Source organism: Mixophyes fleayi, chromosome 9, assembly GCF_038048845.1.
Source record: "Mixophyes fleayi isolate aMixFle1 chromosome 9, aMixFle1.hap1, whole genome shotgun sequence".
NCBI classification, from domain to species: domain Eukaryota; kingdom Metazoa; phylum Chordata; class Amphibia; order Anura; family Limnodynastidae; genus Mixophyes; species Mixophyes fleayi.
In genome coordinates, this window is record NC_134410.1 from 99,400,009 (window position 1) to 99,427,335 (window position 27,327).

Here is a 27,327-nt window from a genome sequence, read left to right on the forward strand (position 1 = left end):
GGTATTACTCAATAATATACTTGAGCGCAAGGTGATACTACCCCTTCCTCTAATCTACCAGGATTGATTAGCTCCTTCTCACCCAGCTGCTCATATATTTCAATTGCCTTAGTGCATACACCTCTTCAGCACTTCTCATCACTGGTTTGCGTTTGACTATATCTCTAAAATCGATATGTCTGTATATGCAACAAATATATATATAAAATTAGTATATGCTTAAAAGATACAAGTGGAACTATGTTAGAAATAAAGTATTTCATTCTTAATATAATTTTATTTCTTTTTTTTCTTACATTTTTCAGCAGACAATACAGATTGTGTCAATAATAGGTCATAAGTTACTTCAATAAAAATTAAATGAGTCATTTGTTGTAATAATTTTACATTGACTGTAAGCACCCACTTATGTTTTAAATCATATCGTGTTTTAGTGGCAGCACTTCTAAAATGAAAAATGTGAGTGGTTCGCATTAAATTATTTATAAGGATGAACATATTGTACGTGTTATATACAAATGGCACAACATTAACCTCATTTACATACATATAACATTTTAAAAAGAAGGTGTGTTTTCTATTTACAACAATTGAAGAATATTTTCAACATGTTTAATTCATGATGTCATGCTATAAAAGAAAGAGTTAAAATATGCCTTTTACAAAAACATATGTAGAAAATAATATACATAACTAGAAGGTATATGTTTGTATATGGGGAAATGGGGCACTCATTGGATAGCGATTCCCCTGATTAGCAGAATTTTGGGGTGGAGGAAAGAGTAGAAACCAACCAAAACTGTAGAGACTGAGGGGTAAATTATCAAGCTGCGGGTTTGAAAAAGGGGAGATGTTGCCTATAGCAACCAATAAATTCTAGCTGTCATTTGTTTAGTACATTCTACAAAATGACAGCCAGAAACTGATTGGTTGCTATAGGCAACATCTCTACTTTTTCAAACCCACAGCTTGATAGTTTTGCCCCCGAGACTTGCTGGTCAGTTAAGCTGCAATATCAATGGAGCAAAAGACCCACACTCTGAATAGTTGGATCTTGTCCAATTAGTTAACCCATGTGTGTGACCAAATTAGACAGTAATCCCATCACTTGGGCTGTGTGCTATCAGTCTTTACTCTATTATGGAAAACAGTACAATATATATCCCAGGGAGTCATATGGAGGAAGACTACAGTGTTCAGCTCCAAGCAGAAAACCCTTCACACAATGCAAGTTCCAAATCAGGCATAAATAAAACGTATTATTCATTTTTATTCAGCTCCAGGCTTATTTAAAAAGCATAATGCTTACATGTATGATGTTGCAATGATCAAAGAACAGAATAGAGCCAAGAAGTTAGCAGTGCCTTATTGGGGCATGCATTGAGAGATTCCTCACTCCACCTCCCTGGAGTTTTCATTGCTTGTATGATGACGGTTTTTTAAATTTGTGCCTGGAGAACCCTGTAGTGGTAAGAAACTGTCTCCCTAGTTGTTGCAAATTCATTTTCATGAAGCAATTCCTTGAGAATTCAACTTTCTGGGATTTGGATCTCAGTAATGGTGGAGCTCCCAGGGGTGGAATTCCTACCATTGTTCTACTTTAATAAAAATGGATATATTTTTGTGCTAAAAGACAACACAACTCCCAAATTTAAATATATTTTTATATGACACATGAAGGAAAAATGCACTGATGAGTCTTATGCTGACTTTCCATTGTAGCCTTGGTAAAACTATAGTGTGATTGAATATAGCAAAATCCATTGTATCATCAGCAGTTTCCGCATGGCTTATGGCTTAATAAATAGGCGCCTAAAACTCCTGCCTAGTATGGGCTCCATCAGTGTCTGATAGAGCAATTTGTCATCTGAAAGGTTAATGTTGGGAGTCCCCAGCAGGGGAGGAGCTCCCAGCAAAGTTATACACTGGGTGTTGTGTCAAGGTAGACAAACCCTTATAGAAGTACCATTAATATTGTGACTTTCTAAAAATCCCCCTCTGCTAATACTAAACTGCAGTTGTAATAAGAATGAATTACAAAAGGCTGCAAGGTGCTGATAGCATTTATGTTATTATGTAATAACCTTATTACTATATTTCCTAATAGAAAAAGAAAGTTAGTAACCTGGAGATTTCATATAACAAAGAGAGTAATTAGAGTTTCCTATTTACTACGAAACAATTAGGGAAATAGCTTAGACCACATTAGGTTTTTACGTTGTTGCATGCTTTCTACTGCTAGCTTAATTTGAAAAAATTCATATAAGATATTCAGGGCCTTATGTAAAGCTGGACATGATTTATGCTTACAAGGAATTGTGCCTTGTACCTTTACCTAATACTCCGAACAACACGTTTCTTAAGAAAGATCTATCTTAAGATGTTTTGGGTGGATATCTCCATTAATTCTGTTCATTCGATAATTCTTAGTTTTCCTAATAAATCATTATGAATGTCACATAAATTCATATTAGTGTTATCTCCATGTTGTAAGCATCAGGGAGAATATAGAGTTCAACATTTTATTGAGATTGTTTAGAAGTGGACAATGAATGGCAGCATTTGGTATGCCACCTATTGGAAACACACTGCCCTAATGCAGACCATTTAAACCAACTTTTAAAATGTGCCACTTTGATTCCCAGACCTTGATGCTCTTCTGAAAGATTATAACATGTACATGCATAAACTGTCTATTTGGAACACCCTAAGGATTGCATTACATGGTCCTTTAAGCTCCACTACAGAAAAAAATGCAGCTGGTAATTGTATTAATTGCCTTTCCTTTTGATGTGGATTATGAGCATTTAAACCAATATAGATCTGGGTATATCTGAGAACTATATAAGCACCACAAAAATTCTTCTAAAAGAAAATAAAGTGTGGGAACATGTAGTTGGCACCAGTTAGCTGACACACTGAATTTTGATTTTCTCCATGACTTGGCTGAGTTGGCTTGTTAACACCCATTTATCGGGGGAAAATGTACAGGTGAAAAGAAGTCATTTCCTGCTATTAAAATTTTAAGACAGAGTAAAGCTGTCAAACAAGTAACCCGTCACCCAAACAGGTTGGTTGGTTTGAAAGATTAGTTAGTGGCTGGAAACGGTTCAAAACAAAAAAAAATCAATATAAAAGTTCTTCTGCATCAGATTCATACTTTGTGATATTAAACAAAGTCTGATCCAAAGTTATGTTGTTTAGTGATGTGAACAATATATTGCAGGGATGATTTTAGCTCCTCTCACTTTGTGTACTTGTGAAACAAAATAAAATTGTTGACCATGTCACAAAGCTTTCTCAAAAAAGCCACTCAAGAGTCATGCTAGAGGATGAATAGACCTTTAACAGCCCAACAATAAGAAGATGCCTGCTGCCCAAGAAGGTAATTTTTTTTTTTTTTAACAAACTATCCCCATTTAAATAGTATTACAACATTTCAATAATACATTATTTTTGCACAACATAAATGTTCATAGTCTTGAAATAATGCTGTTTGACTGGAGCAATGGTAAAAGAAAAACGAAAAACAAAATAGTATATGCTCAGGGTGAATTTGCTTTCTTTGGTGGTCCTTTGAATGAAAATTTGCTCCCAGCTGCTTTGTGTTAAATTTGTTCTATCGCCTTCATTGGGGTTAAATGAAAAAAAATAGGATGTCAAAAGGCTGACAATGAAATGCTTTTTCTTTTATACCGTGAGCCATTCATCCTATGTCTATTCACTCTTTAGCTTCTTAACAATGGATTAGTCACATACCACATTTCTAGGCCATTAGACTTTTCATGGCCTGGGTATTTTCACCCCCTAACAGCCAGAGGATAATACTTTAGTTGCTCCCCATGCAATATGTTATAACTGATTCGTAAAAAGTGCTTTCTTTGTGTAGGACTGACCTACGTGTTAACAAGCTATTAATTCAATCAGTCGACAAAGTTCACTTTGTAGGTCAACTGGTGTCCATTGTCCCAGGCGTACAGTACTTTTTCTTTGGGGTTATAGTCAATCTGTGTTGTAAAAGCATGTTCATTAATAAAAGGCAACTTTGGATCTGCCTCAGTGTTTGTGTGAGTGTCATAGGCATAAGAAATCTGTCCTTCTTTTTGGCTGTAGACATCCACAGCGTACAGGATTCCACATATTATAAAACAGTTTCCATAGGAATTGCGTCTCAGGCCAGTTTTCCACGTAGTCTCCTTCTTCACAGATAAGTCATTGGGGTCAAGTTTGCTAATAACGATGACTTCGTGTTGGGAATAATCGTAGTCCACCGCTGGGTAGATGACCCAGAGGCCACTCTCATCCACAGCAAAGTCAATATCTGAATGGCCTCTCCATTTCCATGGGGTGGTGTCCTCATAAATGACATCATGCAGGAGAGTCCAGGCCGCTACAAATCGCTGCTTCAGATCATACTTGATAATGTTTTTAGTAAAAGCTCTGTTGTAATAAAAGGCTCCTTGGAATACCACATGTCCTGTGCCAATCCAATTGTAAGGGACCTTGTACAGATTGCTCCAACGACCTGCAACAATAGAGGTAGACTGTAAAAAAATATCACTACTATACAGTACTAGTCTATCTGTGAGTGCAGCCTAATAATTCTGTAAGAACATCAATGACAGGAGCTTGTTTATACTGCGTTTAAATAATTTAAATGTTTTGTAGTCATACAGTGCTACTTTTGCCATTTTATTCTCATTAAGTTCTGCCTGTAACTAGCCGTTCTACCAGACATTCTGAGGCTTGCCTCACGTACATCACTGCTTGTCATCTTCAGTTTAGTTTTTCTTAAATAAAATATATTAAAAGTAAAAAATAAAATTGTCAACAATCAGATATTCAAGAGTTACTACAATGACACAGTTTTAAAAACAATATGCATACTAATGTATTAATAACGTATCCTACATGATGAGTATCTTTTTTTCCCACCAGGGGGTATATTTAAAAAACTGCGGGTTTGAGAAAGTGGTGATGGTGCCTATTGCAACCAATCAGATTCTAGCTGTCATTTTGTAGAATGCACTAAATAAATGACAACTTGGGCACTGATTCATTAAGGATCGTTAACTCAAGAAACTTCTTATTTCAGTCTCCTGGACAAAACCATGTAACAATGCAAGGGGTGCCAATTAGTATTCTGTTTTGCACATAAGTTAAATACTGACTGTTTTTTTTTTGTAGCACACAATTACTTAATAGCTTATTTGTACACTGAAATTTAAAGTTGATATTTGTGTGCTACATGAAAAAACAGTCAGTATTTAACTTATGTGCAAAACAGAATATTAATTTGCACCCCTTGCATTGTTACATGGTTTTGTCCAGGAGACTTGAATAAGAAGTTTCTTAAGTTAAGATCCTCAATGAATCAGGCCCTAGAACCTGATTGATTGCTGTAGGCAATATCTCCACTTTTTCAAACTTAGTTTATTAAATGTACTCCCAGATATTCAGAATATTTTGGCCCTGGTTTTTCTATAGGTTGCTATAGCCGGGTTGGGTACGGGTCAACGATGACCACCATGCCGACAACTGTGATTCCTACATAAAAAAAAGCCGACTTACTTCAGTGGTAATTTAAAGCGGTAGTGTCCGGACCCCGCAGGCTAAGTGTTAAACCAGTTATCCTGTGGGGTCCAGACATTGCTGCTTTAAATTACCATCGAAGTAAGTCGCGCCCACGTCACACTGCAGTGCCATACAAGTCTACAGTCGGAATCGCCGCCTGTCAACCTGCGCTGGCCTCGAACATCTCCCTCGTCTTTCTTCAGGTAACTCTGCTTGTATTTCATTCGTCTTCTTCTCCCTTCGGCTTTTTTATGTAGGAATCACAGTTGTTGGCATGTGGTCATCGGTAATCCGATTACTACCGGCTATAGCCAGTATTACATTTTGCTTCAGCAGAGCAAGCACTATTGCATAATGTTTATTAAATACAAATATACAACAAAATTAAGTTATAATTACAGAATAATATAAGTTTTCTTTTATAGGATATATTTTTCTATACAATTATATAAGTATTTATACTGTATTTGCTGTATTTCAATGGAGACACTGTACAATTAGGCAACTTTAGTCTACACAGCCTGACTGGAATGAAGAAGCTGTCCCGACAAACAAGCTAAACCAACCCAAATTCTTGCACGTACCTGAAGAGAAAAAATGAAGCGAAAAAAAATAAATCATACAACCATAAAGGGCTCCATAATTTATTCAGCAGCTTGCATTTTTTTCTATCCATTGGCATTAATGTCCTATACTCAGGGGAGGGCTGGCAAATATTAGGGGCAAGACTCTGCTCAGCAGCCCATATTTTATAGGAAAAAAATGCAGGTGGCCCAGTGACCCAGCCCAAGGTAGCCCACTTTGGGACTGGCAGATGCCCCCCAGCCCAGCCAGTCCCTGCCCAAACTACCTAGCACAATAGAGGGGTTAGAGTGCAGAATCTGCAGTGCCATAGTTAGGGAGCCCGGTACTGCCCACTTATAACCTTAAGCACAGCAACCCTTCTGGTCTACATTGAATTTTAAATATATTATATATATATATATATATATATATATATATATATATATATATATATATATATATACATATATAATATTTATATATACATTTTTATCTGCATAACACTAGCAAACTTGAATGAAGCTGGATAGAAAAGACATTCTGTGTGTGGACATGTCTCGATGGAGGTTGCTTATTAATTATAAAGGTATCTGTGATACATAAGATAAAAAACGACAACGATCAGTCCGTGGAATTCTACTTTAAACAGTTTCATATTGATTAATTTTCTACCTTGCTTGAAATTGTCGAGATTTCTGAACTCCACTAGATTATTGCCGTAGTAATAGTTTGTAACGTAGATCCTCTCATCCTTTGCTGCTGGGTCTTTCATCCACGCTCCTTCGTTCCGACCATAGCTGTGATGTTTCTTAGGAGCCTCAACTGATGCAATGGTGCCTTCACACTCGCCTTCTCTGACTGAGATAAAAGATACTTTTCAGACCAAACATTCTACAATAATATGTGTCTAGCATACAATAGAAATGTTTTATTGTCTTTTTTATATATATGTTGTTAGAGAAATTCTTGTGCGACACTAAAATGTATTGTTGTCGTATTTCTGAGTTATTAGAACTACCTTTCAATTACATACATCACAACTGTGCATGAGAAAGGTGGTCACGGTCACAGGCGGGTGTCTTGCTCTTCTGACATGCTGGAACGCCCCTATCTAACTTTCTCTCTCCCAGTCCTCATTAATGCCTCGCACACCAGTGGCACCACAGCAGCAATAAACGGGACATACCTCCAAACCTTTCCGGCCCAATCGGGACAAAAATCAGGATGGTGGGACAGAGTCCTCAAATAGGGACTGTCCCATCTAAATCAGGACAGTTGGGAAGTATGCTATTATAAGAACGCTGTTACTCAATACATCCACGACTAAATAAGGCACGTTAAGATCCAGACTATATAAGCCTGCAATATACAAAAGAAGATAACAAAGGAAAAATGGATATAAATCCCCAATATTAAACAGGGAATAATGAAGTATGAATGATTTTAAAAGCAGCATGTACTGTTCAGTTCTCTCCCTCCAAACAAGAAGCCTAATGAGTCTTTGATTTTATATATATATATATATATATATATATATATATATATATATATATTATAAAACCTCTTCCGCACCTGGGATGAGCAATATCTGAGGGATCAGTGACTTTTTCCGCTCGCTTTGAACTGGCATACTGTTGAATTATCCACATCCTCAAGCTTGGACTAGTATATTAACTTGGCATCATATGATGACCGTTATCTAACATTTATTTTAAATTACATTTTTATTTTTATTGCCTTATGATTATTATGTGATAATGGGATATATTCCATTTTATGACATGTTTAATCATTTTAATCAATTATGTTTATTTAAAAGTTGCGATTTACATTGATAACTTGATAATCAACCTGTGTGCATTTTTAAGCTAATATATAGCATAATAAACGCCTTTAATCAATTACTCACTATCAGCACTATTGTCTAGAAGCAGATATATAAGGTGCATATTAGTATGTATTCCCATTAATATTCATTCCAGTGTACTATACCCCCCATCCTATCTATTATTAATTCCTACCAAGTGAGACTATCCAATATCTCCATCCTGGAACTAGTATTACACTAGTCTGATCCACCAAAGTCAATAGAGTGCATAATAACTAATGGTCATATTTCAGCTAAGGGTGTGTAAGAAACAGAGGACCACTGGGAAAGACTGCTGCTTTGATCAGCCCCAGACTCAGGCTAAAAGGAGGGTCACCCAGGAAAATATTTTCCTAGCTAAAAATAGAGCTTTAAAGCTATTTTTATCAGAATTTGGGGATATAAAATGAATTTAGAATTACTGATTTAAGGCACACCATTTTTTAACAAACATTTTCGACTTGCCGTCTACACACAATCTACACTATGTATGATTCTAGGCACTTGCAATCTTCCGCCTACGCTGGCTTATGCACAAGACTCACTTTCTAACACATTACACATATCCAGGTTAGTTATCTCACAAAACATCAAGGAAAAACCATAGTACAATAAGTCTCTAATTCCAATGTAGTTTTCTAATCAGAAGTTTTGAAAGTTCATATGACAATATAAAAAGCTATTTTCCACAGCCGCTGAGATGGAGATCACTAAATGCCTGCAAGCAATTTTTAGAAAGGAAATGTCACTTTCTTTTAATCAATCACAGAAGTCAGAAACAAATTAGAAATGTCCCCATACAGCTGGCCCTTTTCTTTCTCCAGAATTAATCATACTGAAGCTGTTGGAATTAAATCATAGAAGAAGTATTGTATAGCACTCTCTGAAAACTGACATACTGTCTGACTAATAATCTTTTTACTGAAGTGTTTTCCACTTGCTATTAATTTCCACATGATCAAAACAGAGCTTGTTTTCCCAACTCTACAAATAAAACGTGTTATATGACACAAGACATAAAAAAGTTCTTAATATGGATTTAGGAAACGTATATACAAACCGACAGCATGTTTTATTTTATTGCTTTACTATCTTATTATTATCTATTATTTATAAAGCCCTGACGTATTACGCAGCACTATACATTTAGAGGATCATGACAATTACAAATTACACACAATGACAAGAAACAGAAGGTAAAGTTGGTCTTGCCCAAATGAGCTTACAATCTAAAAGGTGTGGGAAACACTTGCTTATTAAGGTAAAGGGATAATAACAATTGTAGCTGGTAGTGGGAAAAATGAAAAACTAACCTGTCACTGTCATCTAGAATCACATTGATTTTAAAAATCAAATAAGCCACTGTCTATTAGATTGTGTGCTAAGAACAGAAATTATCTTTTGTCATTAGCATACCTTTTACTAAGTACTGCAGTAGTAGCTGGTGAATGTGTCTCCTCTTAGTTTTATACTTTGCCCCTATTCAGTGGCGGATTGCCCTGATCGCCCCCCCCCCCCCCCCCCAGCAGCACAAGCTGATCTTTAAATTGCATCTAAGATGCTCATCAAAATGGGGAGGGGCGGGCCAATCATCAGAAAGAAGGAGGGACATAATTATGCTAAATCACCCTCCTAAAAATAGTCTAGGTCCGCCCCTACTCCTGCCCTATTGTAAGGCAGTGTGCTATTTTAAATCAAGAGCGAAGGGAGCACTTGTGATTTTGGTTTGTTTTATTTTGTGTTTTAGTGATTGTATAAGCTTGTTCTTCATTTGTATCACATGGTCTTTTATTTTATTTTATTTGTTTTATTTATTGCTTTCAAACGTAAGAGCAAATGTAAACTGCATTACTGAAGTTTGAGGTCAGTAAATAGTGAAAGTATCTGCAAGCAGCGGTACAACTAGCCAAGTCTCTAAACAATAAAAATTGTAGAACAAATGTATATAAATCCCAAAGAGTAAATAAACACTTTTAATTTATTAGCATAATAAAATTGAATAAGATGTTAGTAAAAACATAAACTTGTGCAACTTGGTTACAAAATCAACAATAGGCAGAGAAGTAAGAACAACCAATAACTAATAATAATAGAACACATTAGTAAGGAGGAATACTGTGGATTGTACCGATACATTGTGTATGTGTGTGTATTTTGTGACAAAGGCACTGGGAAAGTGATAAATGTTAGATATGCGTTTAAAAAAACCAATGGAGATTGTATTTGGGAAGGAGCTTTCCAAAGAGTATTTCAGCAGTAGGAAAAGCCGGTATAACGGTCCTTGGGGTTATGAATGGAGAGAGAAGGGCGGGCTCCGCTCATCAGGCCTATCTCAGAGAGCTAGCAGGTTGCTGGCTAATCGGGAGTTGCACCTTATTGGGCATTGTTAAAAAGCCATGAGTTTGGTTTCTTAGTCTCTAAATACCTGGGGAGGAGGTCAGATGGCTCCTGAGAGATACTGCATTTTAAGTCTTCCTGATGCAGAGAACTACGACAAATTAAAAGCCAAAATCCTAACTCGTTTGGGTATACTAGTTGCCCTAGCCCAACTAGTACATTACTGTGGATACCGGGTGGATAAACTTCCCCGTTCTCAAATGCATGACCTCATCCATCTCACTAAGAAGTGGCTACAACCCGAGACTTTGACAGGGCCACAGATTGTGAAAATGGTTGTGATGGATCGGTATCTACGGTCCTTGCCCGCTGTTCTGCACAAGTGGATAAGCCACAGGGACCTTTATACCAGCGTTTCCTACAGCCGAAATACTCTTTGGAAAGCTCCTTCCTAAATACAAACAATCTTTCTTGGGTTTTAAAACACATATGACAGAAATTCAGGACATATATATCTGCCATTTATCACTTTCCCAGTGCTTGAGTTACAGTATATACTAAAAAGTTATGTGATAAAGTAGTGTTTTCTACCCTCTTTATCTACCTTATTTGGTAATCTAAAAATAAATAAAGTTAATCTATTTTTATTTTATAGTGTATACAATTTGCATACAAATATTTATACTAATTTGTGTAAGAGGAGATAAGAGCGCTGTTTAAACTGTTTTAGCATTTGCATTATCTTGATAGTTACACATGACAAACCAGTGGACGGCATTTAATAAGCACAAAACGTCCACTCTGTGGTGCACGACCAGTTTTGGACCAGTGTCTGTAGGATTGCAGAAGAGTGATATTACTGAAATGAAGTAAATAGAGTATAGGACCCATTTTATAAGGTGTTCCTTACTCTGTGGAGGGGTCATTTAAACTGTCAAATGTATTTGACCATTGCACTAGCTCAGAGCTAGTAGTCTTTGGGTCTCGTGCTCTGCTTTTAATGGGATCTGCTTTGCAAAACTATGTTGTATTCCGCCAGAGAAGTTATTTTCCAAGTGCACTCAGAGCAAAGTAATAAAAAGCCTCACACACAAAATTGCTACCTTTAATAAAGATAATCCCCATATTTCCTCATTCTCATGATTAATTGAAGCCAAAAACTAGGCTAAACCAGGCATCATTTTACGAGAAACAGGTGGTATAAAGTGCGAGGAGGTTGGATTTTGATGTGACATTTACATTTTTGCCCAGTGCTCCTCTGGAGATTTTTCATCCTGGATGGTCCACCCAGCGCATTACAAGGTGTACACCTAGCCGCAGATCTCAGGAGACTCCACAACCCAGAAATGTACCTACGTGTGGATGTGCCACCTGAGAGATGTAAGTAGACATGTAACTTGAAGTGTGCGGGGTGGACCATGCAAGTGCACCACTGAAAAACCAAGGTGTCTTGTCATGTGAGTCTTACATAGCCTTCACCATATGCTCACTGGAAAACCATACCAGTATATAGGTTGTAACCATCAAAGTCTCTTCACTGGACCTAAACAGAATTTAATCCATATGAAATGAACTGCTTTATCTGTGTGCATTTGAAAAGCACTTTTCTATCTACCTATCTAGGACAACAGGCTATGAACAAACTCCATACCTTTATTAATGTTTTGTGCTTCAGACCCAAGCCCTGTAGAAGAAAGCGTAGTCAGGGAGTATTCTGTCAGACTGGTAGTTTTGGCCACTGTGGTTGTAGTTGTGCTCTCAGTTGTGGTAGTCCTGGTGGGTGTTGTCGTTGATGTGGTGGTGATTGTAGTTGGAGGTCTTTTCTCAATCTGCACAGTCCTTTCCTCTTGTATGAGACGAGATTCTGAAATGTTTCCCTCTGTTTTGACATCTTGCTTTTCTCCGCGCAAAGTCAACCTCCCTGTGTTTTCTACAAGTAAAGAAAGACAGAACGAAAATGTCAGCCTTTATATTTAAAATATACAGATCAAGTAATGATATAAAGAATTACAAAGGGTGGACCTGTCTGCGCTGACTAGTATACTAGCTGCCTCTATTTGCTAAAATACAACCTATCTATGTATATAAAATTAACAAAACCATATATTATAAGCAAACAGATATGGCGCTTATACTCTATATATTCTCCAGAGACATCATAAATAGTCCAGAACTATTGGTAAAGTTCCAAAAAAAAAAAAAAAAGGAGCTTTTCAAAAAAGATAAAAAAATAAAAATAATGTCTTTAATGTTCATACATATCTCAGTATAAATGGATGTGTAACCAGATATTGATTCTCCACCGATGTTCATATATATAAACAAACAGAAAAAAATGGGTTGAGTAATTTCATATATACTATATACTCTGCCACGATCACTAACCTCTTAACCCTCGTGTGGTATTGAACAGTCGCTTTGCACAACCATCCAATGAGGGCGTGACGAGATAAGGAATCGGGACAAGGGCACGCAAGTATGGCAGCAATATTATTCATATTACCATGTGCAGCTCCCTCCCAAGCTCCTGATGCCAAATTTCTCTGTTACCTCTGAGGCGCCTGAGGTCAGTTCTACTCTTATTTTGAGGTATTATACGTAATACCTAAATATTACACATAGCTCTGCTCATAAATGGAGCCCTTAGACTTGGGTAGAGTTCATTAAGACAGAATATAATACAAAGTTCTATGAACCCTCAATGTGACATTAGAACTAATCCAGGGTTCAGCACAAAGGCTCCAATAGTCTTGCACTATGATCCTCTCTCCTAATACTGCTTGCAAACAAGCAGTGGTGTTGTCAATGTCCCTGAGGCATCAACAACTTTGTGTGCTTGAAAAAAAACCCTCCCCACTCTCAGTAATAGCATTGGAGCTTTTGGTTGATGGGATAATGTCGACACCAATGGTAAATAGAACTTATTTTATCTTAATTAATAATACTGTATTTTATCTTAATTAAATAAATGTTTTGTTTTGGGTGGAGTTATGCTTTAATGCACACCAATTCCATTACAGAAAAAAAAAAGAAAATATAAATTCCATAGGATTTCTCTTCCGGAGAACTCATGTGTGAGTTCTGATATACTTATATTTTACAGTAGAAGGTACATTATTCTAGATACAGAGCAATGGGAAAAACAGCTGCTGTCATTATACATTAAGCTTGATGTATGTCCGTGTCAGTAACTAGATTTCTTTTCAACATTAGCGTACATCTTTGATCTTTCAGCATATTTGTTTGTATGCCAAATACTAGTCACTGCTCTAATTATAACCTAAGGATAGGTTTTTTTTTTATTAAATCTTAAAAATAAATCACACATTTGCATCACTTAACTTTTCTATGCATATTAGAAATGATTGTACATGTCCTAAGGATATCAGTGATCCCACATAGAATATTTTTTTCTTTTTTAAATAGCAAGTTAAGTACCTTTTATGCACGCATCTGACATTTTTCCTAGCTATTGTCCTACAAATCATTATCTTCTTTTCAAAAGATCTCTGCTTGGCAAACAAAAATAGCTGCCATTCACAGACAAAGAATCAAAACTCTCAGCATGTTCTGTAATTGCAGAGGGAAGAAAAAGGAGGATGTCACAGTGCAGACAGAGCTCAGAGGGGCGTTCCAATGGCACTCTGCTTATAGCATTGTGCGCCATGTGACTGTGGTAGATATGATAGCCCAGCATCATAAATCATTAATAGCAGAAAAAAGGGGAAAAAGGTAAAACCCATATTCTTCTTGTAGCCAGCTACAGTGATTTATGTTAAAAAACAAAACAAAAAAACAAACACCTGATTTTTTCATGGGATTGCTGTTTTGAAATGTGATCAGTAGCAAAGGGATCCTTTTTACGTCTACTTTCCAACATGAAGTTTCTCACACCATACAACAGGGGCGGACTTAGATTTTTTTTAGGAGCAGTGATTTAGCATAGCCACACCCCTCATTCACTCCGATTGGTTGGCTCCGGCTGGCCCACCCCCTCGTTCACTTTGATTGGCTGTCTCGGACGTTAGTCAAAAGCATGTAGAGTCTTGATAGGGGGAAACAAATCCCCTGACCCCCCCCCCCCCTCTGGGTCTGCCACTACCATACATTCCCTTCACACACAATTATATGAACCTTGCATCGATTTTTTTTTTGTTAGTTGCCAAATAATAATTTTATTCAAAGTTTAGCTCCCGTTGGCTAGCCCACTTGTCACTAGTCAATTATCCCATATGAACATGGTGTATACTTAATCCAGCTGAAGACATTCTCACCCTGGGTGGCTCCACAGTATGAAATTAGCAAAAGAGAGTATTGTCTACCAGAAAGGACGGAGTCTACAACCAGATTGGATGTACCAAATCATGTCAAAGCCTGGCTACTTAAATTAACAATATTATCACATATACAGTTCTTCACCAGAATAAATAATATGGAGATTTCTTCCGTGTGCCTGCGGCTGATGGGGGTGACCAAAGGGGCAGTTACTAAAGTGCAGTTTAGTGAAACTGGCATTTTGTTTTGGTGGTTTTCAAAAGGCCATATTTACTAAAGTTCAAACCTCACAAAAATCACTGCTTTTAAAGTTGCATGTAGTAGTGTCACAAGTATGCACTATAAATGATAACCACATCATAAAATATTAAGTGTCTCCTCCATCATAAATAAATTATTATTGCGTTTGTGAGCAATGAAATAGTATTGCCCCATAATATAATTAGAAAACAATATATTGGACGGTCAACAATATCTGCTTTTGTGTGGTTAGCTTTAGATGTCAGACTGCCAGCTGATACCAATAGGACTCTCCATAATTATCTAGTATAACAAATTACCACATTCATGTTTGCTTTGCTACAATTATGTATTTGTCTTGTACATATTATATTAGATTTCATCTAAGTCTCATTTATAACCTGCCAGATAGAGGGGCCTTAGTTCCTCTAACGTTTGAGATGATTTCAGATGATTTCAGGATGAACATCAGCTTATTATATTATGATTATATTCCATTATGGACCTCAGGTAGTCTCATGTACTTGTTTTGATGAGGCATAATGTTTTCAGCCCTGGTTTTACACGATTGCCTTGGCGGATTGAGAAAGGGGGCGTTCATACTCTGTTGTCTATAGCCAGTGATATGATATGAAGATGTGGTTTCATTGATGACACAACCATCTGTAGGTGGGAGCAAAGTCACCACACACCACTACCTATAATGAAAACAACAGAGATGCTTTTGGGAAGTTACTTATTTTGCACAAACATTATCCCCATCTGAATTAATACTGTTATGTTTTCATAAGGAGTTATAGTGGCTGGTAAGAGTGTTCTCCAGCCAAGCTGGATCAATGCCAGTTGCCTGTCTGGCTGATATACTGTAAGATGTGCTTCCATATAACCTCTGCAGAGGAGTACTCTACCCTCTGAGCTCTTTGAAAATGGATGGACTAGATTATGGGATAATTAGGGACACTGGAACATGTGGCTCAGAAGCCTTATAGGAAGCTGCTTATGAAGTTAGCTTCACATTTGGTCCAATGTAGATAGAACAGGAGACTTTAAGGGGAAACAGCTGGATTTTGGAATGTTATCAAGAAAACACTTGCATTCAACAAAGATTTAAATGATACATCATGATATTTAGTATTCTGATACACATTCCTCCAAGCTTAAAGAAAACAGATTATCCGTAGCATCATCATGCCTACATACACTATAAATATATTATTTGTTATGCCGGGAGACAGACTTTATAGATAAACAGTCTGCAATGTGATCTGCCCGATTAATAAAAGGAACCAACAACCTCCATGTGCTTCAGTTGTGAAACATTAGAGTGTTATGTGACTTAAAAGAGAAATCTGTCGAAACATTTTGCAACATCTGTGCTCAATGTTAGTCAATGTTAGTGTAGAGAGGTCTGGTTATGAGCCTCACATTAGGTTAACCTTATACTTGTCTATACTATTCCTTTACCAGATTTCCTCTCTTAATCCTATAGTCTCTAAACTAGGGATGTTCACTGACCCCCGTGTTTTGGTTTTGGGTCTGTATTTTCTTCTTTTTTTAAAAAATTGATGAAAAATGCTAAAATCACATAATTTAGCTCTTTTTTTGTTGCTACACGATTATTAACCTCAATAATATTAATTTCCAGTCAATTTTTGTCAAGTGACCAGAACACTGCTACCCCTCCTGTTTCTGTATGAGCAATGGCACTGAGCAATAGCACTGGACACTGGAGAGTGACAAAGAACACTGCTATCCCTGTTTCTGTGTGAGCAATGGCACTGAGCAATGTCACTGGAGACTGGAGAGTGACAAGAACACAGCTACCCCTCCTGTTTCTGTATGAGCAATGACACTGGAGACTGGAGAGTGACAAGAACACTGCTACCCTTGTTTTTGTGTGAGCAATGGCACTGAGCAATGTCACTGGAGAATGGAGAAGAACAAAGAACACTGCTGCCCCTGTTTTTGTGTGAACAGTGGGGCTGGAGAATGGAGAGCGACAAGAACACTGCTGAGGAGGGAGGTAAGTATGAAATCCAAAACCAGCGAGATCCGATGAGGCAACAATGATGTTTTGCCTCTATTTAAATCAAAGAAAGCGGGAAAGTACCGAGCCGACACGGCTCGGCGATTTGTAAATAGATTTGTAAATAGTTATATCTGCTACAATTAAAAGAAGGTTTAGAGAATGTTTTCTTTTTCCTTTGTACATATCGGAAGATTCAAAAGCACAGTGTGATACCAGGTGACCCAGCTGGGAAAATGGTATGCTTTTGTTTATTTTGGCAATTTAAATTGTTATGTATGTTAAATTATTCTAGCATTTAGAATGTTGAGATGAACCAATGTAGTTTAACAAAACTGTTTTGTTTGGCTGATGTTCACAAACTAACCATGGAAAGTCTCAACACTAAAAATAAAAAAGACAAGTATCATGTCAGGGTTCAGGAGCTCAAATATGTGAGAATGAGAAAGGGTCATCCAAATTCCAAGAAATAAAGATCTGAGAAAGGATAAACAATAGATTAGTACGATGCCCCCTTTGAAATTGTAGGTGAAACTATATATATATTGTGATGGTGCCCATGTATGGTGAAGGAGCCTACTATAGGGCCTGATTCATTAAGGAACTTCGGCAAGAATTTGATTTCTTAATTAAGTTTTCTGGCCAAAACCATGTTGCAATGCAAGGGGTGTAAATTAGTTTATTATTTTGCATACAAGTTAAATTCTGACTGTTTTTTCATGTAGCACACAAATATCAACTTTACATTTCAGTGTACAAATAAGCTATCAAGTATTTGTGTGATACATGAAAAAAAAATCAGAATTTAACTTGTATGCAAAATAATAAACTAATTTACACCCCTTGCATTGTAACATGGTTTTGTCCAGAAAACTTAAGTAAGAAAACTTACTCAATTACTTGCCTAAGTTCCTTAATGAATCAGGCCCATAGAGTTTACAGTAAAATAGTCAGCATCATACATGAATTTTATCTTCTATAACTAAGATCAAAGTTGCTCAACTCTCACCTCCCTGTTGCCTCCTGACTGACCATGTCTTTCTCTCTCCTCAAGAACCCTGATACACCATCTTTTACCTTTTCATTGACTACCTCCTTAAAAAAATTACACCCATCTGTTCCTCGCATTATTACTTAAGTTAAGGTCCTAGGGGATGTACCTCCATTAATGTACTATTATAAGGACTAGAGTATATTTGAATTTTAATAAGAAACATCATTACCAAATCACAGGTGAATTGAACCAATTGTCCGGGCCAATCATTGAACTACACCTTACTAATGATGATGATGATAGGTACAAGAAGTATTAAAATATAATAAATGCAATGCATTAAACTACCAGCATGCTCAATATTTAATGTTCATGGACCACTGAACAAGAACAGTGTGCTATGATATTGCCATAGTGTACTGATCATTTTAAAAGTTATTATATTGGTACAATTAATTATAATTGTTCAAGAAAATCTCCTGTTTTACTGTCTATAGAACTAAACTGATATTTATGGAAGTTACATTTGTGTAAGAGAAGGGCCCTATTTCGGTTACCAACTTTGACAGCAAAATAACTAGGAAAACCACTAACGGGTGTACTTGAGATGGTTGATAAATCTTGCTTTAGATGTACACATAGATAATGAGATGTAAAGAGTAAAGATAGTGACTATGGTACATTGAAAGGATAATTTTTTTAAGTTTTAAAAAAAAAAGATGTCTCTGTGACCCCTATGGTTTGTGCTGTTGGTTCTCTGATGAATTCAGGCCACATAAAGGAGGGCCCAATTTTGCATTAGGCCAAAGCAGAGCGGTATGTCAGACCCGCTTCTGCCATGCCATTATGGCACTTTGAGCCACCTACATTCACTCTCAAGTCACTCTCACTGTCTTCATAAAGGAGGGTGTTAATATATTTACTCTGCATACATCTAGCCAACATTGTAGCACCATCTGCCCATTTTACAAATCCTGAAATCCCCAGTGTGAAAAGTTATTCATGCCGTGTATTCAAAACGGCTGACACTGAGCAGTTGTTGTGCAGTGAGTTCAGGACAGAGCTGCTTTAAAACTTTGTAGGGCCTGGGGCACTTAAAACAGGGGGGGGGGGGCTGTCGTCTAAAATTAATATTAAGTCATCATTCACGACAAAAAGAAGAGAGAGAAAAACTTATTGTCACCCTCATATCTCTCTCATTGTCCCCTCCCTTTCTCTATCATTGCCCCTCTCCACGCCTCTCTCACATTGCCCCCTCAATGTCTCTCTCATTGTAGCTCTCTCCATATAGCTCTCATTGCAGCCTCCTCCCTATTGCCCTCTTTGTAGCCCCTTCCCTACAGCCTTTTCCCAATAGCTCTTATTGCAGCCCCCTGCCTATAGCTCCCTATAGTTCTTATTGCAGTCCCCACCTATAGCTCTTATTCTTCCATAAGGGCACTTACCTGCCAGTATGGAGGGCATGTATGTGGTGTATTGACACAAAACATTTCATCACACACTTGGCCTGACCACTTGACACATATGGTGAACATGATTGGGCAGGAGCAACCATAACATCAATTTATGCTAACCTCTTCTCGCAGAACCAAGGTACGAAAGTAGACAAGTATGCCCAACCTAGTTATTTGACTACACCAAAGTTAGTAAAATATATAAAACAAAAAAACATATAAAATGATAACAGAGGGTAGGTAATTGTCATGAAGGCATATAAGTGTCAAGTATCAAGCCAATCAAAAAGGAATTTGGGGAATAGCCTGAGCTGGTTAGGTTTTATAAAGTTAGGCATAGGCTGGTTACTTTCTCTTTCCCTCATTGTATTTGCCAGTTTGCATTGTGTTTAATCACTGATTTTATTTCAGGTGGGTCTTAGTGTGGTGGAAAATCAGGCCAATCAGCAGCCATTAATGACACATTTGGGTGGAGCACTCTCCCTCAAAAGGAAGCTTCATGTTAGTCACTTTTTGGAGCTATGTTTTTGGCAGGCACTGCCTAGAAGTGTCAGGGTATGTTCCATTTGGTTGCCATAATTTCGCAGAGTAATGGCTTTTATTTGCCACCACTTTAATTTATTTGTTTTCAATGAATTTTGTGACCTTCTCTTCGTCAAACAAGTCTCATGGTTTTTATTTATTAAGTAAAAGAACACTTGCTAAGGGTATGTGTGTAACAGTAATGTGGAATCAACCGCTAGGTGACTTATAGTTGCTGCTCTCCATGATTATTATCTGCACTCATACAATGGCCGCACAAAGTAGTCCATGAATTTATACTACAGTTATAGCCCCACAATGGCTGCCTTCACTGGCTGTAGGTAACACTCACGTGCCTATTTTACACCAGGACCTTCCAAGCTAAGAAGGAGGATTTCATTAAATACAATTTCACTTTGCTATTTATTTGATTATTAAAAGATGCAAACATTTTTATTATATTATAATCCCCTCATGTTTCTAATTTCATGCAGGACCACCTTATTGACTACATGTTGCTTCTAGAATTAATTTAACCAATTACTCGAATTAGACATAGTCAATGAAAAGTGAAGTCATAGGCTGAATGCCCTTAAACTCAGAAGATAGGGTTAACTTTCATGATTACCATTAGGTTGTAAGTTCACTGCAGATTCCAGCCAATGGGTTGTTAAAGGGGAGTAACCTAGTGGTTAGTCTAAATCCCCGGATAATGCAATCTGGATCCTCTTCCTCGGCTGGAAATCTCTCCCACCCTCCCATTATAATTGGTATATGCATAAATGTGTGTGTGTTAAACATTTTCCTTTTACAGAGCAGAAAGGCATTTGTGAGTCGGCGATTACGTCACATGGTGCTATTGCTGATTGGCCGCAGGTCTCTACCTTCTTCGAAGTACTTTGGCTCTTGGTCCCCTGTGTGGGGGGTCCCTTGTCCAGCATTAGGTGAACTGGTCATTGTGAGTCCAGAAGAGGCGTGGTCACTTTGACACCAGATTTAGCACCGGCCCACTGTAAAGGACTTCGGTCCTGGGTTCAGTGGTTAGTGCCGGATGACCATACACTGTTTGGTTCGGATATTGGTCATGTCGCTTCGCTATTTGCCTTCTCCTCCACCATTTAATTGAATCTAATTTCAATAAACTGTGACCTTTATTTCACCAAAATACTTGTGTTGTGTCTTTATTTATGTAAGTTCTGCATTTAGGACTGAAAGCTTTATATGTATAGCAGAAAATAGGAACATCTTCTTTCTGAAGTTTATAGTAAATACTGACAAATCATTTTACTTTTACCCTCCATACACCTTGATGTTACTTAACATTAGTTATTACAGCTGGCACCATTCTGTCGCTCCACACTCCTTGCTGCTCAGACAGGAAATTAATACGCGTCTTCTCTGAGCACTGCATTGTGCATACTTACCAACTTTGAATGTTCCCCTCCAAAGGCGGGGTGGACAGAAGGGGGCGGGGAATGTGAATCGCATGATTTTGGCCCAGCTCCCACAAGGAAATGATGCAAAAGCGTCATTCTGATGTGGGGCGGGGCCAAAATAACAGGATTAACTGTAAATCTCGTCATGGAGACTCCCATCCTGCCAACTTTACTATGAAGTGGGCAAGATACGGGAGAATTGCCTGCTCACCTGGGAGTCCGGGAGACGAACCTGGAATTCGGGAGTCTCCCAAAGATTACGGGAGAGTGGGCAAGTATGGCATTGTGGGGCTGCCTGGCTTTTCGTCTGAACGCTAAGACAGCACTCCGAGAGATTTAAACAGGTAGATTAGCCACATGCATTTAAACATATATGAGGCAAACAACTGTCTTCTGTAGCGGAGAGGCCCTTTAAAGAGTGGAGCCCAGGGCATGTGCCCCACCTCACCTTAATCTGACATAGGAAGTTATGCAGATGACTTCCAACTGAAGGGAAGAGGCTTCAATTGCAGGTAATATTAGATACAGTCAGCTAGAAAGTGTCATTTCAGTTCTCAGCTTTAACACAGAACAGGTTAAACATTCTAGCACATCCTACACATCCTTCTCTGATCTCTTTATGTAACAGAAACCCACCCACCCAGCGGCTGCGTACAGTGGAGGCGACAGACTGTGTTTTCCATTGAGATCTAATACAAGATACACTACCGTCAGACAATAGAGGATATATATTAAAATGACCAGAAACTGCTGACCATAGCACTGGGAAAACATCTGGGAATTTGAAAAACGGACGCCCCCTGAATAAGTACAATTATCATTACTGAGTTGTGCAAACATGAAATTTCTAATATTTGTTTTTCTGATAGTTGTTTTGCACACAAAGGATTTATTGTTAATATTACAATATAATGAATGCTACAAATGCATGGTAATATTACATGTTGAGCATGCAATGTTAAAGCCTGGTAAACATGCTTTAACACTGATAGTCCAAAGAATTATGTGAGCCAATGCACCTAAACACAAACACACACTTCCTGACAAGCCTTCAATTTTTTATAAATTTTAATGTTGCTTCCAGGGTTCACAAACATTAATGCTCAGTACAATAGAGGGAATTCTATTAGATTGATGATTAGGTTGTAAAAAGTCATGGAACCATCAGGTTCAATCTTTAATAACATTTTAATCATAAATGCCAACCTTTTGAAGCTGGCTTCCGGGAGCTGGGGAGGGGGGGAAGAGGTGGGCGGGCCCCAATATTAAATGTCGTTAAATTCGACATTTTTTTAGGGTCTGGGAGTTGTGCCTACTCTTAAATTAGGGAGCCTCATGGAAATTCCGGGAGAGTAGGGAAGTATGATTTTAATTGCATTGATTCAGAAGAAAGCAATAGATGCCCCACAGTGTCACAGTGGGCAATTTAGTCTCACAGGAGTAAAACAATCCCTCAAAATAGGCAATAAGACAAATTCCTAGAACTATTCACCCCATAATGTCTTTCATTAATTATGTTATAAAAAAAGCTATCCAATCCATTTGAAATTATTTTAATGATGTGTGGTAAAGAATTTTACAACTTAACTACTCTTAAAGTAAAGAACCCATCCTTATTCTAATGAGAAAATTGTATTTCTATTATTATTAGTATTATCATCTATTTCTAAGGTGCCATAGTGCTCATCAGTGCGGTACAGTAGGGAAAACAGGACATACATAAAATAGGGACATACAAGATAGTCACAATAAATGCAGACATGAAAACAAAAGATATGTAGGACCCTGCTCATTAGAGAGCTTACCTTCTAAGTGGAAGAGGACACAGCTGAAACAAGATAAGGGAGTGTGGCTCAGAGTGGAGATTGGGACAGTTGTGAGGTTGTATTGGTGTGAATAGTATCATCGGGGGATAAGATAAGCTCTAAAAAAAGAGATGGGTTTTCAGAGAGCATCTTAAGATTTGAAGGCTGTGGGAAAGCCTGATTGGTGTGGTAGGGACTTCTTAATTGAATATCAGTACAAATGTTTATACTAGGTGGCTTATAATTAGCTCCAATAACTACTTTGATAAAGACTATCCATAAAGACACCAAAAAAATAATGTCTATCCATAAATACTCTACCCTGACATAGTCATAACCAATGGTCAAAGTGGAAATTTAGAAGTATGGAAAATGTAATTGAATGTAATTTAATAGTTTTACAATGAAAGCAGTAGGAGAAGTGGCAGTGTGGCTTACCACCGTATACCAGCCCTCTTTAACATCTGATCATGATGGATACAAACACTGCAGTGGCAATAGTTCCACCACTGTATATATTAGATATAGCCTAGTCTAGCTATCCCTCTGAACAAGCTACAAGGAAACTAATGGAATTGTATGTATCTCCCTCTTGTTCATGTTTTCATACCTTTGGCCTGGCCACACCTTCAATAATGCTATACCCCACTCCTGATGTAAGACCCCACCATTACCATTAGCTGTGCTAATCAGTATTCCTATTGAGACAGTTCCGACAGTTACTATAGCGACAAAAAAATATCTGATTACTCTTAGCCCGACATGAAAGAAATACAGACTTACTATAAAACACACAGATAACATTTCCGACGGGCCTCATTTCAATTCCGAATACAGAAAATGCCGGCAGTGGGAATTGACGTCACTTAAAATGGCCATAGTGAGCTTGCTAGTTTTAAGGGGGCTATGCCAAGACCCACTGCCTCTGTAATCTAATCTAAGGGTTAGGGTTAGGATCAGGGTTAGGAGCAGGGTGCTAGCATTGCCCCCTTAAAACCGGCAATCTCACTGTGGCCATTTTAAGTGGCGTCAATCCCCACTGCCGGCATTTCGGAATTTATATGAGGCCCATCAGAAATGTTTTCTGTGTGTTTTATAGTAAGCCTGTATTTCTTTCATGTCAGGCTTAGAATCATGGGAATTTTTTTGTCACTATAGTAACTGTCAGAATTGTCTCAATAGGAAAAACGTACCCCACCCATCATTAGTCCACACATATAAACCATTGTGTTGTGAGGAGATTAATACAAGATTGCCAGGAAATCTTTGGAACAAGATAACATAATACAAAATAAAGAAATTATGGACCAGAGACCCAAATAATGGTGACTGATATGTTTCTGTCATTACAGATGATTAATGAAGTCTTAGAGCAACATTTTTCATATATTAATCTCTTAATATTTATTTTAGACAAATATAAAGAAAAAATATGGTAAGTATGCTTTTAAGAAAAGTAAAATGCATCTAAGCTCTTAAAATTGAGCCCTGTCACTGATTTGTTCTTAATAGTTTAAAATTGTTTAAAGCTTTATATATCTTAAAGTAGATAAAGACATCTCTTTGCTTTTATTGTGGAAAAAAAATCTTATAATGCCCCCATCCAAATGTACTTTTAATATTGCAAAACTAAAGTTAGTGCCTAGTATTAATACCTTTATTTGACATCATTGGCCAGATCTATTAGAGTCTAAGAGAACAGAGCAATTTCACTCCTCATACCTCTATTGCTTGTAAGGCCTTCAGCCTCTTCATGATTTGCTGCTTTGTAGTAGGTGACTCCTCGTATAACCACAGGCTGCTGGTGCACAGGGGATCTAGGTCTGGGTGTTGGTTGGGACAACACTGGTTTGGCTCTGCTGCTCTCTTTCTTAGTTTTCTCTGATCTTTGTGGCTTCTCCTTTGTGACTTTAGACAGTGCCTTCTCTCCAGAGTTCTTCTTGCTGTTTGGGTATTTGACGTCTTTTACTTTTGTTCCTGCTGTGTCCTGCAGGAGAATAACTTCATTGTAAAAAACAACATTTATTACAAAATTAATATTTAACTACACAATGCAATATGTCCCTGTTTGAAATGCCAGTATTTGTGGGTTATAACAATGGCTCACTTTACTACTGTAATTTGGTTTACAATAAACTTCTAAAGCAAGCTTTATTGGGCCAAGCTAAACTCTCAGTGTCCCTAACACTCTCTAAGGATTGAACAGTCTCCATTCTGCATTCTGAAGGGTATTAATCAGTCTTTTACTGATCATTTTGGCTGATTGAAGTTTTGTATTTCCATGTGCACTGCTGACCTTACTGACATAATGCTTTTAAGTAAATGGGACAATGTCAATTAATTAATGCCTTTCATGGCTTGTGTCGCTTACATTTAACATCAGCCACTGGGCAGCCATGAAAACTCCATGAAGTAAACCTCAAGGTCATCTTACTACACATAACATTTGTTTCCACATCCTTGAAGTAGAGTAATGTATTGAGTGAGCAGAGGGTGACAGCAATGAGAGAGAGGCTTGTTTATTGCAAAGCTGACTACCCTGTGATTGTTTAAGACAACAGTACAAGATCATTGAATTTTCTGCTAAATTAAAGATGCTTGCTGTGACTTGTAAAGTAATTGATGTCACAGGTACAACAAGCACCTCCAACAACAAACTGTTAAAATGAGAACACCGCCTTTACAATATACATGACTATTTGTGTAACAGATCAAGTAAAACATTAGGGGTCCTATTTATCAAGCTTAAAACCATACAGAAATGCCTGTTTCCACATGGTTTAGACAACTTTTAGTATTGGGGCTATTTAACATTGGCCTAAAGCAGGAGGTATCAGTGATAACTAAATTCACTCTGCACATGTGCTGACCTATGGCCACACATGCGCTGTAAAGATTCGGTCAGAATCCGAAAAGTTCCTTGGCATTTTGAATAGCATTGCCGAGACAGCCTCTTATCGAATGCACTGTCCAGGCATGATTTTTTTCATTAATAGATCTAGCATTTATCCCTTTTCTCTGCACAAACCGTCACTAGGGAATGGAAATAATACTGTGGTGAGTCATAAATAGACTCAATGGTCGAAGTAGAAATTTAGAAGTGGATGTATGGAAAAGTGAATGGAATTTGACAGTTTTACAATCATAGCAGTACGAGCACTGTTGGTATGGCATACCACCATATACCAGCCCACTTTGACCACTAAATAGACCCCTACAAAATATCTTCCTGAATGCTTACAGTCTTATATTGCAACTTTGATTGCGCATGGTATAGAAGCCAGCAGCACAACTTTTACTAGGGGCAGAAAGCACTACTCTGCTAAGGACTGCTTTGAAGCAGAGGTAGATACCATTCTCTTAAATTCTAGGATGAACATCTGACTCGCAACACTTTGAAACACCAGATGAGCCACTTATTTAATGCGATAAGTGGGTCGAAATCCTACAGCAAAATCCTGCAGCCTACAATGGGTGCATTCCAGTCCAGCACTAAAGTAGGATGCTTTGTAAGGGAAGAGGAGAGTAGCTAATTTTCTTTAGATACATAGACAGTTTATGCCAATAACGTGAACTATCTGTATTCCACTTTAGTGTATCTCATTAATGACCAACCTTTTATGATTCTTTAGACCTGTTACCCACTGGCATTCTGTTTATGTAAACAAAACTCAAGTGCAAACCACATATGGCCTTGATGCAGAATAAATGTAGTGTGCATATCAGGTTTGTAAACAATTTGGTCACCAATGTGGATGGCCAAATTGGACAGATCAGAGTATTCAGTGTTTAGGCTATATGACTGGATTCCATGCAGCACTAATTGTGCAGTCTGCCAATGACCACAAAAGCATAAGGATTGCCATCATCAAAAGTCCACATTTTCATTTTGAAATGTATAAAATCTGGATTGACTTTAACAGTTCTTATGAACCATTTTTGGACCCCATTTGAGTGATTAGGTCAATTTCGTCTAAATCAACCAAATTGGTAGACTAAATCACAAAGTGTGATCAGTTTAACCCATGACGTTTAATCTAGGAGACAATAGTTCTATTTTCCCAACTTGTTCTCTGACCAGGCTACAAGAGCAACTGGATGACTATAGTCAATACTCATGAGAACTGGTTTTGTTTCTCCATCAAAATGAAAAGTGAATAGCTTTGACAGAATTACAGCCGGATAGTAAAAACATGAATGCCAATAATGGAAGGTAAGTTGTGGTATTAAACA

General features: G+C 37.6%; 1 protein-coding gene across 1 annotated transcript in view; it reads right to left on the bottom strand.

Annotated features, from left to right (window-relative positions):
* Positions 1-239: 239 nt before the first annotated feature.
* Positions 240-27,327, bottom strand: part of OLFML2A (olfactomedin like 2A) — an 89,159-nt gene continuing 62,071 nt past the window's right edge. Inside the window, exons 5-8 of the mRNA XM_075184710.1 lie at positions 24,817-25,081; positions 11,994-12,272; positions 6,811-6,996; positions 240-4,525 (exon numbers count right to left, since the gene is read on the bottom strand). Coding sequence (XP_075040811.1) covers positions 3,924-4,525; positions 6,811-6,996; positions 11,994-12,272; positions 24,817-25,081 — 1,332 coding nt within the window. The 3' untranslated portion in view covers positions 240-3,923. The remainder of the gene's footprint in view (positions 4,526-6,810; positions 6,997-11,993; positions 12,273-24,816; positions 25,082-27,327) is intronic.